At 38.1% G+C, this 14,011-nt stretch overlaps 1 protein-coding gene across 5 annotated transcripts in view; it reads right to left on the bottom strand.

Annotated features, from left to right (window-relative positions):
- Window positions 1-13,721, bottom strand: part of LOC111018298 (DEAD/DEAH box RNA helicase family protein) — a 28,940-nt gene extending 15,219 nt beyond the window's left edge. For 2 of the 5 annotated variants that reach the window (XM_022294328.2, XM_022294330.2), the window contains exons 1-9: window positions 13,557-13,721; window positions 13,012-13,128; window positions 11,876-11,958; window positions 11,652-11,784; window positions 10,192-10,740; window positions 9,958-10,070; window positions 4,363-4,642; window positions 3,492-3,655; window positions 1,919-2,000 (exon numbers count right to left, since the gene is read on the bottom strand). In XM_022294328.2, the coding sequence (XP_022150020.1) occupies window positions 1,919-2,000; window positions 3,492-3,655; window positions 4,363-4,642; window positions 9,958-10,070; window positions 10,192-10,740; window positions 11,652-11,784; window positions 11,876-11,958; window positions 13,012-13,050 (1,443 nt within the window). In that variant the 5' untranslated portion in view covers window positions 13,051-13,128; window positions 13,557-13,721. Of the gene's footprint in view, window positions 1-1,918; window positions 2,001-3,491; window positions 3,656-4,362; window positions 4,643-9,957; window positions 10,071-10,191; window positions 10,741-11,651; window positions 11,803-11,875; window positions 11,959-13,011; window positions 13,129-13,556 lie in introns of those variants that run through there. The other 3 variants (XM_088117284.1, XM_022294332.2, XM_022294331.2) reach the window with 3 other exon arrangements.
- Window positions 13,722-14,011: the final 290 nt, after the last annotated feature.

Here is a 14,011-nt window from a genome sequence, read left to right as displayed (position 1 = left end):
AAGGTGGATGAAGAGATTGAGTTCTGCAATTTGTTGAAGACTTAATAATTTGAGTTTATCTAGTAGGGATGATCATATAAGGTGGAATCTTGATCATTCCAGATGTTTTTCTGTCCAATATATTTTTATTTTTAATAAAAATAATTGAACTTTAATTCAGAAGAATGAAAGAATACAAAAGGGCATATAAAATAATAGCCCAACAAAAAGAGGCAAACTAAAACAAGAAGGGGCTCCAATGTAACCAAATTTGACCTAAAGAGTAGTTACAAAAAGCTTTGGACATAGGAGCCCAAAGAGAGATGTGATACCCAACAAGTAACCAAATCTCCTCCCAAGAACTCTCATAAAAATCTTCTTGTTCCTCTCAATCCAGCCCCTCGTAAAATAGGGGAAAAAAACATAAAAAAGGCCCTTTTCCCCAAATGGAGGATGAATAAGGGCCTCCTCCAACATCAAACTGCACTCTTGTTCCACTCTTTGAATAAGGATGAATAGGATTTTGAGACGCTAGATCATCTTTTCCTCCATTGTCAGGTGGCTTCTTCAGTGTGGTTTTACTTTGCTTCTTTGGTGGGAGTGTCTTTTTGTCTCCCTCAAAAGATAGATGAGTTTATTTCAGAAGGCTTCGGAGGAAGGGCCCTTAGGGGTAAAGCCTTTATCCTATGGAATTGTTTGGCTAGAGCATTACTTTGGCTTTTGTGGAGAGAAAGGAATAGTAGACTTTTTGAAGATAAGAAGGCCTCGGTGGATCCTCTTTGTGTGAATATATAGCATAAGCCTTCTTGGTGGGCTTCCATCCACAAGAAGGTTTTTTGTAATTATAGTCTACAAATGATTATACAGGATTGGAAAGCTGTGATTGTTTAGTTCTTTTGGGGGGGGGGGGGTTTCTCAACCTTCTGCCTTTAGGTTGTCCCTTTTTTGAATGGAATACAACTTGTCTGTTTCTTATCAAAAAAAAATATATATTCAGTTCCAAATCGAAAATGTGAACTGGCAACTCCAAAGAAGATTGAGATCCTCAGCATACCCCTACAGATAATAGGGCACTATGACCCCTATCAGATAGGATGAGTGTCTCGTAATACAATTATTAACTCTACCATATAAGATCTACCAAGAAAAAATTTGAACTTCTTGGAAATTTTAACCTTTCAAACAGAAGGAAAAAAACAGGGCACTGAGAGGAGGGATCCATCAAACAAAGGAAGAAAGATTTGCAAGAAAAACCTTAGATGGAATCAGGGCGGAATCCCTCCTACCCGATGCCTGTAACCATTTATTTTGGGATGGGACAGATGTAAGAGTGCTAAGAATATACCAACATAGTTGGGATGTCACCTTCCGATGCTTGTAACCATTATCAAACAAAGAGAGAAAGAATAATAAAATAAAGAATAAGTTTTACCTTCCTAATAGGATTTAACTGATGACCACTTGGTAGAATTTAAGAATTAAGAGTCTTTTACCACACTTAACCTTAGTGTTCACCACAACTTCTAATGCACACAGAAGAATAAGATGGGGAAAAGACAACACAAAACAAAACCTTTTATTCATGAAGAAAAAAGCAACTCATAGCAAGAAAATACACACACAAACATGCATAGAGAGAGAGATGCATAAGTTATTTTTTACCTTAGACTCAATGTCAGACTAGAAACAGAAATAAGTTATCATAAATAAATTTGGAAATAAACTTTTGCAAACAAATATTCAATGTTATACCGTACATTATTGTTTGATAATGTAAATATCTTAGTTATAAGAATCCGTTAGTGACTTCTATTTCAATGGAATTGGCCATCGGTTTATATGACAGTGGTAAATGAAATATCATTGAATATTTTCTCTCAACCAACGCCACCCCCACACCCCCATTTTCCACTAGACTAAATGCAAAAGAGACACTTACATCATGAAGACGTAACAGCCCAAAGCCCTGAGTGATATCTTCTGGAATGGGATCTACATTGATTGGCAATATTTCTGTGCCTCTGCATGAAATATAAAAATAACATGGGGATGGAAAGAGAGTTAAAATTAAATATAAAATCTCCAAAGACCATCAGAATAGGTTTAATAAATAGACTTGATTATGAAATAAGACCGATCAAACCATCCAACTCATAATTTAAAAGGTTTCTGGCACCTTTTAACCTTAGTTACCTTACTACTATGTTTTGAAAATAAAAAAATCTGCAAGTACACACCTGAGTCCAACTTCTATCAGCTTAAACCTTATCCAAATTAGTGACTTTACAATGTGAAGGTAACGAATTTTAAGCTAATAACCTATTGAGAAAATACGTGGAAACGCATTTTGTCGGAAAACAGACAGCTTTGATATCAATAGCAATATTTTTGCAACAGACTCAAATGAAAGACAATCAACAATTTAACATGATATTCAAACTTATTCTAATAGAAAACATAACTTCAGTTAAAGAATGTGATATCATCGCTCACCATAAAACAGATTTGAAGAGAGTGGCTGTATTTTCTTCCATTATTGTCTCATTGCTGATCTCATGGTTGAATATTGTTTACTTTATTTTTTCTTTTTCAAACAAGAAATGAAACTTTTAATTGAAGTAATGAAAAGAAACAATTATTCGAAAGATACAGTTTACTTTATTAGTTAGGCAAGCTATTGAATTGATCAAGACCTACGAACACCACCAAATCTCCCTCAGACAGCTTAATACAAACCATTACTTCCACCTCAAAGCTAGATAGCCCCTTGGATACCTAGGAGATGCCTCACAGTTTCAGCCAACCGAGAGCTATCTAATGCCCACCATCCTTTTCAACACATGGCCCTAAGATGTTGTCAAACACTTGTCACAAGCGAACTGTTCATAGAAAATCAAGGAACCAATTTCCCACAACTATGACTCCTGAGTTCCTAACATCGTGTGAAATGGGTACATCTGACCAACTAGTATACTACAACGAATTCACCTCTTAACAAGAAGCATTACAAAAAATGTGCAAACCTCTACTCTCAGTTTGGTGTCTTCTTGAACTTGTCTTCGCTCTAAATAGCATATTCATAACTTGACCGTCGGAGCATCTAGGTTGCTTACTAATGTCCCTAACTCCGAAGTCTATTTTCTTTTTTTCCTCCCACAATCAAAGGTCAAACTTGACACTAGATATTAATCAAAAAGGATGAAAGGCAACAAAGCAGGCTGACAATCAGCTGGAGAGATGAAGAGCAAGAATCTTTGATTAAAACCTTAAGGGGAATAGCACTGGACCCATGTGGTATTGGACTTCTACCAGGTTGGAGGAGGAGAGAATTTGAAGGAAAAGTTATTAGTCTGACTAACCGGTCCTTTGCATTCAAAAGCAAAGAAGGATAAGGAGCTATGGGGTTCTACAGAAGCTAAATTGACTACGGAGGGCTACTTTATTTGACAACACAGGAAAACATAACAATGAACAAAATATGTCAAGAATTCTTTAAACAATTTAGTACAAACCTGGCAATAATATCTCTAAGAAATGTTGGATTTAATCCTCTTTTTGAAGGGTATATAGGATATGGCCTCTCTTTTGCACAAAAGGACACCTCCTTTTCGTCTTGAAGAATGTCAATGTTATATTCTCTCATCTCATAGTGATCTTCAGAATGCATAGTCCTTACCTAAGTGGAAAAGGAAATGTCAAGTCTTCATGAGAAAATGTCATGTCAAGTCTTCAAAGTTCATAGAGTCCAACATGATGCAGAAACTAGCATCATCATCAGAAAAAGCAGTAGTTTCAACTTCATCTTTTTGTACCTATCTAAATAGCGGTAACTGGTATCCTGGTATCTTGTGTAGCACAAAGATTACTACTATTTCCTAAACAAAATCACATTCTAAAAACTCATGCCTTGTTCTATGTCCAAAGAAAAAAAAAACCAAACCATCCACAAAAATGCACGCTGCCAAAGAATGTGGTACAAAATTATCCTAAGAGTTAAGTACAATAAGACAAGTTTCTTGAAAATGCTCACATATCTTACAAAGGAAGCAACCTTTTGTCAGCTTCTATGTGCGTTTTACACTATTGTGATGGAAACTCTATTGATCATTTACTAATACATTGTTGGTTACTTCAATGTTAGAAATTGAGTGTATTGCTCTGCAGCATGTCCACAAACAAGAGAGGATTGCTCTGCAGAATTAGAAATAGAGAGTTACAGTGATGAGGAGGCAACATATTCAATGATTAGAAGGGGGCTGTAAAATCTGAAAAAGAGAGGTCTCCAATTATTTTCTGATAGATCATCCATATAATGGAATGGTACAGACTTAAACCATTATGAAAATCAAACAAGAGAATATATTAGAGATTCTAGAAACTTACCTTACCACTTACACAAACAATCTCCCCTTCTTTATGCTTCTCTTCGAGACTTCTTAGAAAAGGCTGGAAAGTAAACCGAGTACCACGAAAAAATTTCTTCAAGTGCAAATAAATGATCTTCTTTCCCCCAGTAGTATCATCAACCACACAACCGGAATTAGGTTCTCTTTCTAGTTCACAGCCCACAACCACCTCAAGAAATGAAAAGGAGTAATTAGCTCTGATTCCCCTGCAGGAAATATACATTGCATGAATCCACCCTAACTCTTCCTCAGTTCCTCTGAATCAATTGAGCAGTCAGGACTCAAGATAATTTTGGATTTGAATGGTACTTGGGAAAATTAAAATACACAGAATTCAAAATGATATATGGTTCAAAATCTAACTTTAAATAAAGTTATCAAACGAAATTATTCAGATTTAAATGAAATGTGTCACCTACTTGGCAATGAAATATTACTTTCTAACTTTTCATGTCATCTAGTACAAAAATAAGATATATAAAATTAAATAAGTTGCATTACTTTTTCTTAAGAAGAAACAGAGAAATATATTGGCCGAATAAGTTGCATTACTTTTTCAATATATGGAATTAGTGAAAACTTGTTGGCCACCTTCCCCGCCAGGATCAAGGGATTAGAATGACTGCATGAGAGTTTTAACCTTGGAGGGGAAGGTAAGTTGCGTGAGCAAAATTTTGGACCAAACCTAGATGTTGAGATCGGGTTGAGGAATAAACTTTGTCCACCCCCCTTTATACTAAAGAGCAGAAGAAAAAGAGGGAAAGCAGCCTGCCCCCGAGGATGGGGACGTCCCTCCCCCCCCCCCCCCCCCCCCATTTGAATAGGCTACTCTAGTTCGAGTTGTAACTTCATCGTGTTTTGCTTTCTTTATAAAAACGAAACTATTCATTCCACTATAGAATATAATGTAGAACCAAAGAACAGGGAGTTAAAAATTAAATAAAATAAAATAAAGTTTGTAACTATAAAACAGATTGAAACCATCAGGGATTGAGTTGGTCTAGTGGCCAAAACGGACCAATGTAAATAGTAAAGGCTTAGAGGGAATGGATTTAAACTAACTTTCGTGGCCACCTACGTAGGATTTAATATCCTACGAATTACCTTGATAACCAAATGTAGTAGAGTTAGGTAATTGTCCCGTGTTAATAAATGAGATGCACGCAAGGCTGGCTCAAACACTCATAGATATTGGAAAAAAAAAACAGATTGACACATGATTAGCGACTACAAACCCCAAATCCAAATGATCAAGCTTCCACCTTCTAGAATTTGGTAAATGTTCAAGGGAGACACCCTCGAACAAAGAGAGGTCTTCATTTCCTGCAATCAAGATCATCAATATTTCTTCAGAAAGGAGATTCCACCCTTGCTCATACCAGCATTTAGAAGTTGGTATATTATGAGGATTGGCAAAGAAATAAAGTCTATAAGATTCTTCTTTCAAAGGCTATTCCTCAACCAAGCACTTTACGAAAGAAAGAATGTGGTACCAATCCCACCATCCTCCACAGAGCACCTGGTTTGGCTGTTCCTCAGCAAGAGCAAAATTTCAGTTTCTGAAATTACCTAAACCAATGCCAACTTCAACTATTGGCAAAAGGACCTTCCAATTAAACAAAATCTGACCACACCTTTCCAAGAGAAATTTCTGATTTTATTCTTCACGTTGTTTTTTTTTTTTTTTTCTTTTTTGGAATGAAACACGATATTTCATTGATATTGGAAATATACAAAAGGCCTCATGGGCAAGTTACAAGAACGCCTTCCAACAATAAATAAGGTCGTTTAGGTTGTAACCATTAAAGGGTGTGTAGAAATATTTACACCAACCAAGAACTAAAACTATAACTCTATCAAAAAAAACCCTCAAAAGGTAGAGATACATCATTGAAGATCCGATTGTTCCATTCAAGCCATAACCTCCAAAGGAAAACCCTGATGATAAGTGTCCAAAGGATTGCTCCTTCCTTTTTGAATGGGTGTCCATTCAATAGGTAATCAAGGAAGACAGGAGGCCTCGTTGGAAGATTAGTCTGCCACCAAAATATTGTGAGGATTCTGGTCCAAAAACAAGAGGCAAATTCGCAAGTGATGAATAGGTGTCCTTGTGTTTCCGATGCTCTGTAACAAAGGTTGCAGCAGTTTGGGGAGATGGCTGGGTGTGGTAGCCTCCTTTGCAATCTATCAAATGTATTAAGAGCTTCGTGAGTGAGTTCCCAACAGAAAAACTTCACTTTCTTGGGAAGCTTATCCTTCCATAAGGTTGTGTAGAGAGTGATCTGGTGATGGTTCTCAGAAGCAATCAAGTGATTGAAAGCTGACTTGATGGAGAAAGTTTTTGAGGAGTCAATAACCCAAAGCCAAGTGTCTTTTGTGGGCCATATATTCCTGTAAACAAAAATGAATAGAGAGAGAGAGTAGACACCTTCTATGATCTCTAGCACTGTAAAGTCTGGATTGTTCCAAAGAATCAGGATTCTTCCGGCCAATCCCTCAGCATTTAAGGCTGTCCAGTTGATGTCGTGGGAGCTCCATAGTGATTTAATGGTAAAGAGGTCGATGCTAGCAAGTTTTGTTTCTTGTAGAACACCACGTTTGGATTGATATGGGAGATGGATTGTTTTATGAGGGCTCTTTTCCTCCATCAGTCCAAACCCCTAATGTTCCAAGAGAGGAGCTTCATCTAACAGTGGATGGACCCCCTGTTAGACCCCCAGTAACTAAAACGTATTCTAGAAGGGGTAGAAAGGGAATTGTACTAGGGAGAGGGGAACAATCAAGGGAGCGAAAGAGAATAACGACCTGGAGAGAGAGACTGTGGGCCAGGGCGGGTGGTTGGTTAGGGCATGATAGAAATTGACTTGCGAGGGAGGGGAAGAGGTATTGTGGAAATTATTAGCTCAAGGTAGCGGTAGGGAGAGTTACCCACCCTCTCGAATTGGTGGGGTGCTGCTTGTAATTGCCTACGGGCTCTTTTGTTGAATTCCAAAAGCATTGTGAGGAGATACCTCACACCCCCTTGAGAAGCTTACACTTCTCATAATTGATAGAAGATGAAAAGTTTCTGAGCTCCCTGTTTCCAGCCTTTGGTCTTTTCTGAGGGATGCTTTTTTGTTTTGTTTTAACCTGTGGGATGGCCATGATGCATAGCCCCATATCTTGCAAGTAACTCGCTGGGTATCTACAAAGGCTATTTGGTGAAAAAAGGTCGTCTGCAATGGCCTTGTCAGCAAAGTCAACGCTCAGTGAGTCTATGTCTATTGGTTGTTGTGTGGTTGGGTTATTATCCAGTGGATTCGGAAAGGTAGCTTGTAAATAGTTGGCAGCTTGTTTTGTGGATGGAGGGGAATGTGTGGCAGATGTTGGGTGTTTTGGTAAAGGGTTGTCAGTGGTCTCAAGGATGGTGAAATTACCAAAAAGGATAGCTGGGATAATCGTTGATGTTGGGCTGCGGGGGTGGTTATAAGAGAGCTATCCTCCTCGTAGAGGGCTGTCCTCAGGTAGGGGGCTGGATAGGTAGTCAATTGCTTCCATATTGTCTGAGAAAGGGCTGTCTTGTAGAGGGAGAGGTTTCCTTTTCTGGAATAGGGTGATCGGCTAGTATACTTCCCTGTGGGAGACATTCCTTCTTTCGTCAATGATGGTCAGTGGGTTGCAGTCGATGAGTGTAGGTATCGAGGAGAGGGGTGCAGTAGGATCTTGCCATTTTGTCTTTTCCTTTAGTCAAAGCCTGTGGTAACCGTGATGGGTCACTGTCAAAGATCTCTGTTGTGGTGTCAGTAATCACGGGTACATCGGGGTAGCGTCGGACGTTGAGGGAACGATCGATAATCGGGGTCGGGCCTCATCGCCGACAATAGGCTGGTGGCTGGAATCTGTAATTTCGTCGAGCATCGTCACAGGCAGATGATTTTTCTGGGGACCTCGATGATGTCTATGAATACCCACATGATTTTTAGCCATGAAGAAGGGGTGAGGGGTCAGTGTGGATAGATAGAGGTGCTTCCTTAGTGATAGATGGAGGCAGTTCGATCATCGTCGGGATGAATCCCAAGCAGTTTCCTTGGACTTTTATCTCTAGTTCCATGAGGTCCATGAGTCTAGATGACTTTTTGGATATCTTCATGAATCCACCACATTGGTCACCAATATATGGTACAACTTCACCGTTCCATAGATGTAGGGGGAGGTCTCTAATGATTATCCAGCCACCATAGGAAGGGACTTTTCGGTTTGAGTTGACGTTTGTGGTACTCCTTTGTAAGAAACGGAGTTTGTGAGGCCCGTATGTCTGCCAATCCGGAGAAAAGCAAAGGGCGCTCACTTGTGTGCCATCTTCACACCTCAGCAGAGCTATGTCAGCATGGATGGGGCTAATGGAACAGAACTAGCTTATCGCCAATTGGAGGGAGCGGAGGATAGAATGCCGGTCATCATGGAAGGAGTGACGTTGTACTATGATCCAATGGCTCCATGCAAATATTTCAGGGAAAAGGTTCGACTTGTTTGGCTTTTCAGGAGGGTGGAAAAGCAGTTGTGGGTTAGTTAGGTGGGTGGGTGGGGTTACATAATGTTGTTTCAAGGAGGGGAGTAATGGCGGTTTGGGATCAGGTAATGTTGGCATGGGTTCCTTTTGGTTTGTCAGGGATTGTGCAATTGGGTTTCGAGGCGGTCGATCTTTATCAGTGGCCGGATAGCCATGGATAAGGCTGTAAAAAGCTTTCCATCCTTCTCTTCCTGGCCTCGAGGGAACCATAATTCTATTTTTGCCTCCATTGTTGTCCATTTTGTTGATTTCAATCCAGTAGCCTCGCTTGTTGTTCAGTTTTTGCACCCAAAGAGTATAGTCATTACAACGATGCTCTTTGAAGAACTTGTGGGTAAGGGGGGAGTCAAGTACGAGGTGGGTGAGATTGGAGAGCCAAGATAAGGAGACTCATGTTAGTGAGAGGGAGGAGGAGTCCTTACCGCTCTCAGTCAGATGGGCGCGACTTCCCTTGAAGTGCTCGTCAACCTTGATGGAAAGTGTTTTACGTTCAACTGAAACTTTCCGGGTGGGGTAGTTCCAGTTAGGCATGATGGGCGGAAGGGAGGAGAAGGGGGGTGGGATATCAGACGGTGGCCGGTCCATGGCAGCGGTTGGCGGAAAAGTGGGGGTAGAGGGTGGCGGGTGCTAAGGAGACTCTCATAGTCAAAAGGAAATACACACTTTCTTTCACTCTATTCTTCACGTTGTTGGCAAACGTTAAAGGAATTTTAAAGTGGGGGAGGTGGGGGAGATTATATGTCGGAATACTAGATAGCATTAATGCCCCATTGATAGCATAACATTATTCCACTTATGAAGGTGAATTTTCTGACAAACACACTCCCAAATAAACCAACCTTGAATTGATGCAATAACTCATTTGACTAATCTACAACTAAAAAACTGTATAATGCCAGAGACAAATGAGAAAATCCTACCATTTTATGTCTAATCATGAAATTAAATGCATTTTTTTAACAAAAAAGAAGGGAAGAGTAATAAAAGAAAAAGGTTAGCACAGAGGGAGAAAGAGAATGACACCTTGACGACAAGACTTTCCCAATAAAGATCAAGTATTGTCCATCATCGATAGTAACCTGTGGATTCCGTAAATCAGCATAGGTCCGAGGAAAATGATGTAGTAATTTTCCCAACTACATAGAAAACAAAAGGAACAAAATTAGTCCATCCCATCTTACACAACTATATATACATATTTGAGACTTTACTTGTTCTTCAATTAAGAATAAAAACATAGTAAAAACAAAAACTCACTGTGTGGAAGCCGCTATTGTCAAGCAGGCGCTGGTGCCTCTTACTTAATCCAGGTATGCAACCAACGGACTGGTCAAGAAATGACCTGCCAGATACTGCATTATGTTGTGATTTTAACTCCTTTTCTGAAGAGTCTCCATCGATAGCTGGATTACTAGATATTATTCCAGTCTCAATATTCGTAGGCAGAAGAGATGGACCAGCATTATAAGAATATTCTTCACTTACTGAAGAATTTCCTACACTTGGAACGACAGGGTACAGCGAAGACAGAGTTCCATCCAGACCATCTTGTACCCACTCTTCACAAGTTGAAGTCAGAAGGAAGTTCTCACCATTTTTAGCTGCTAAAAAGCTCGTAATATCTGAATAACATGCAGAGGCATCAAATAATTCAACTCGAGGAGAACTTCCCAATATGATGGATGGAAATTTTTTACATGCTACAGAAACATTATAATCATCCTCTGAATCTGATTGAATTGAACTGGATTGATTGTTGTATTGTCCATTCTCAATAAAATCATCATGAGCCATCACAACTGACATCTATAAGCAAACCAAATCTAAATATATCAAATAACAGTTAGGATATCAACTCATAATTTTATAGGCGCACAGTGGAACAAAAAATTGCATAAAATTTAGAGTGAGTTGTAGAAGCCTTTTTTAGCAGACAAAAAGATGAACACGGTGAGGAGGAAAATACGGATGGAGAGAGATGAGTTTTATTTTCATCGGAAACTAAAATATCATTCCAAAAATCAAGATACGTGGGAGGACAAGATTTTCTCTCCAAAGTCGATAGATTAAAAATAATTCTCTAATTAACTTGAGTTACAGCAAAGGAACTACAGAAGTATTTGGGCAAAATAAACCATCTAGAAGCTAAGAATTCAACCGAATGCACTGCTTCATCGTATCTCTGAAATTGTTCATAAAAGTATGCCTATTTCTACCAACTGTCCATATAACCACCACAAACATGAAACACGAAACACTAGACCCCAGAGACTCAAGCAGGAAAACCTGACTCTTGAGGGAAAAACCTAAGCAACCTTAAACAAAAAGAAAAGCCCGCCCTTTTCTTGCAAAGTAAGAAAATATGCTCTTAGGATTCACCATCACTGCCACACACGATCATCTTTGAGGCATGGTACTCCAATTCATATTTTTCACTCAAATTCCAAGAGCAAGATTTTGTAGATAGAACTAACCTTCTTCCGAATTTTGAGATTCCAAATAGCAATAGAAAGAAATTTTGGAGTAGTCAACGGAATAAAGAATGATAATTGTAGTATGGATTTGAAAGAAATAACTCCAGGCTTCTCCAGGTTCTAAGATCTAAAATTTTGCCAACTTTTTAATTTTTATTGAGTACTAAAACTGCCAACTGTAAATATAACAATAGAACAACTTCAGCTTCAAACAGACAAAATATTTACATACAATTTCCCTACCTTATTTAGCAACTTTGCCCGATTCGATATGCTTGCAGCGCCATATTTGTCTACTTCTTCAAACAACTTACCTGCATACTTGTGCTTTGTTCTTAAGCACAACTTTGGTAGCATCGAGAGAACATAATGGAACCTGAGACAGAAGAGTGATGCGCTAATCTACCTGTCTGAATTTGTTATTTCACCATAACTACAAGCAGTTCATACTGAAATATCAACAATACCTCATGTTTTCACCCACAGCATTCCAATATCCTTTCTCAACATGAAAAGCTATTGCACTTCTCAATTGATGTCCACTGAAGCACTAAAACAGGAAACCCCATTCATTTATATAAGTCTAGGCATCTTTGTATGTCCAAAATTCATGGTAACATAAGATAAATAGGGAATAGAGTAGAATTCCACATAATTCAAAGGAATCTTTGATATCCAATCAAATAATTACGTTAAAATGCAATCTCTAAAGCATATAGGGAGTTCTAGTAAACAATGGAAAGAATAATAAATCATTTTCTAATGATCGTACATAAGATGCCAGCTGCGGAAGCATGAAGGTAAAGACCACAGCTACGAAGGAGAAGGATTGTTGAAAAGGCTCTTTATATTCTTAATCATTAACTACATAGAAACGTCCTTTTAATTCTAGACCTAGCTAGATGATAAATGGAAAGAGATACTGTACAGCTAGCAAGAAATTAGAGTATGTACAGTTATATATGGATTTAGTTTTATTTTAAAGAAAACAAAAAAACAACAAGAAACTCTTTTTACTGATGTAGTGAAAAGAACATTTAAAAATAAATAAAAAATAAAAAAGAAGTGTAATAATCCCACTAGGAGGCTATGAGCTTGCTAACAAACACTCCAATTCAGATAACCACAGGAGTGTAATGAAAAGAAACTGATAAAATACCAATATGAACAGTCTAATTATGACAAGTCAAAAACCTCCTTACGACTCCTTTCCTTTCCCTTAAAAACTCAATTCTTCCTTTCCAACCATAATCCACTTTGAGACAACATAACACAACCATCTATGACGAATGTCAAGAAGGGGCGAGCCAAATAAGGCAGAGCGAAACCATGGCAAGTTCGTTCAAAGAGATGTAACTATTCTTTTCTCAGAAAAATGCATCGTCAAGAGAGAAGTGATAAAGCTCTCAAATTGGTCAAGATTTAAGAAATGGATATAATGAAAAGACTATAATCACTGCTTTGCGCATACAGTTTATCCTGAAGGAAAAAAAAAATTAATCGTGCTTTACCAAATAAAAACCATAAAAGGAATCAGTAGATTTCTTCATCGCCTTTCAAATAATTGAGGGTACAATTCCATGTAAACATAAAGAAGTCATACCAGGCCATACGAATGAACGATTGAGATGATCAATGCCATGCGCAACAAGAGTGTAGGGAACGCTAGGCATGCCTAAATAGCGAAAGCATCAGACCTACAGGGCAAGTCCCCAAAGAGCTGCAAAAGAACGAATACATGGCATAATGCCAATTAACTTCAAAACTGGCCAAAGCTTAATGCAGTACGAACCAGAAACACGCAAAATAATTACTGATTCCGGAGAATAAACATCCATCCTGATCCCACTACTACCCTCAGCTAAAAGTGTAATCTAGTTCTTTCCTCCAAGATAAACAAGAGCGTCGATTATAAACCAGTAAATTAAGAATCAAAATAGCGAAAACAAACAAAATAGTCAGAAAAATTAGAAGGGTTACTATCCTTTTCAGCATTTGCTTGCCCTAAACGTCGCACTTAATGCGCTAAGAACTGAACCACCATTTGTAGATGAAAATTCTAAGCTTAACAAAGAATTCTGAGTTCTAGTTCATCTACTTCGAATATTTGGAACGAGTAAAACATCAATAATTTAAGATGATACTTACGGAATCGCGGCGAATAATGGAGTGCGGATGGATGGATGCTCAAATGCTTCTTTGCTTGCTTTGTGAAGGTGAGAAATTTGCAGAGTCCAGAATCAGAGGCAGAGGGACTCACTGCGGGCAGGGGTAGCAAGCTCACGCAAACTGCCCGTATAAATGTCAGCTCTCAAATTTTATAGAAACGTTAACAGAAATATCGCTAAAATATTGAGCACGAGTATTTTACTCTTTTTAAGTTTAGTAGTGCCACGTGCAAATAAACGTAATATTCTTTTATTTAATTTTTCATTAATAAAAATATCACTATTTATTTAAAAAATATATCAAAAGTAAAAAACTTAAAAGAAATGTTTATAAATGAATAGAATTATATAACTCATTTTTGTTGGTGAAATAATGTTGGAAGAAAATTTTACTTTATATTTTTAAAAAAAGGTATAAAATTTTTCAACAAAGTA

This window comes from Momordica charantia, assembly GCF_013281855.1.
Source record: "Momordica charantia cultivar OHB3-1 chromosome 9 unlocalized genomic scaffold, Mcharantia_2.0 BLBB01000009.1, whole genome shotgun sequence".
In the NCBI taxonomy this organism is placed as follows: domain Eukaryota; kingdom Viridiplantae; phylum Streptophyta; class Magnoliopsida; order Cucurbitales; family Cucurbitaceae; genus Momordica; species Momordica charantia.
Note: the sequence above shows the minus strand (reverse complement) of the source record. Positions and strands in the feature narration are given on the sequence as shown.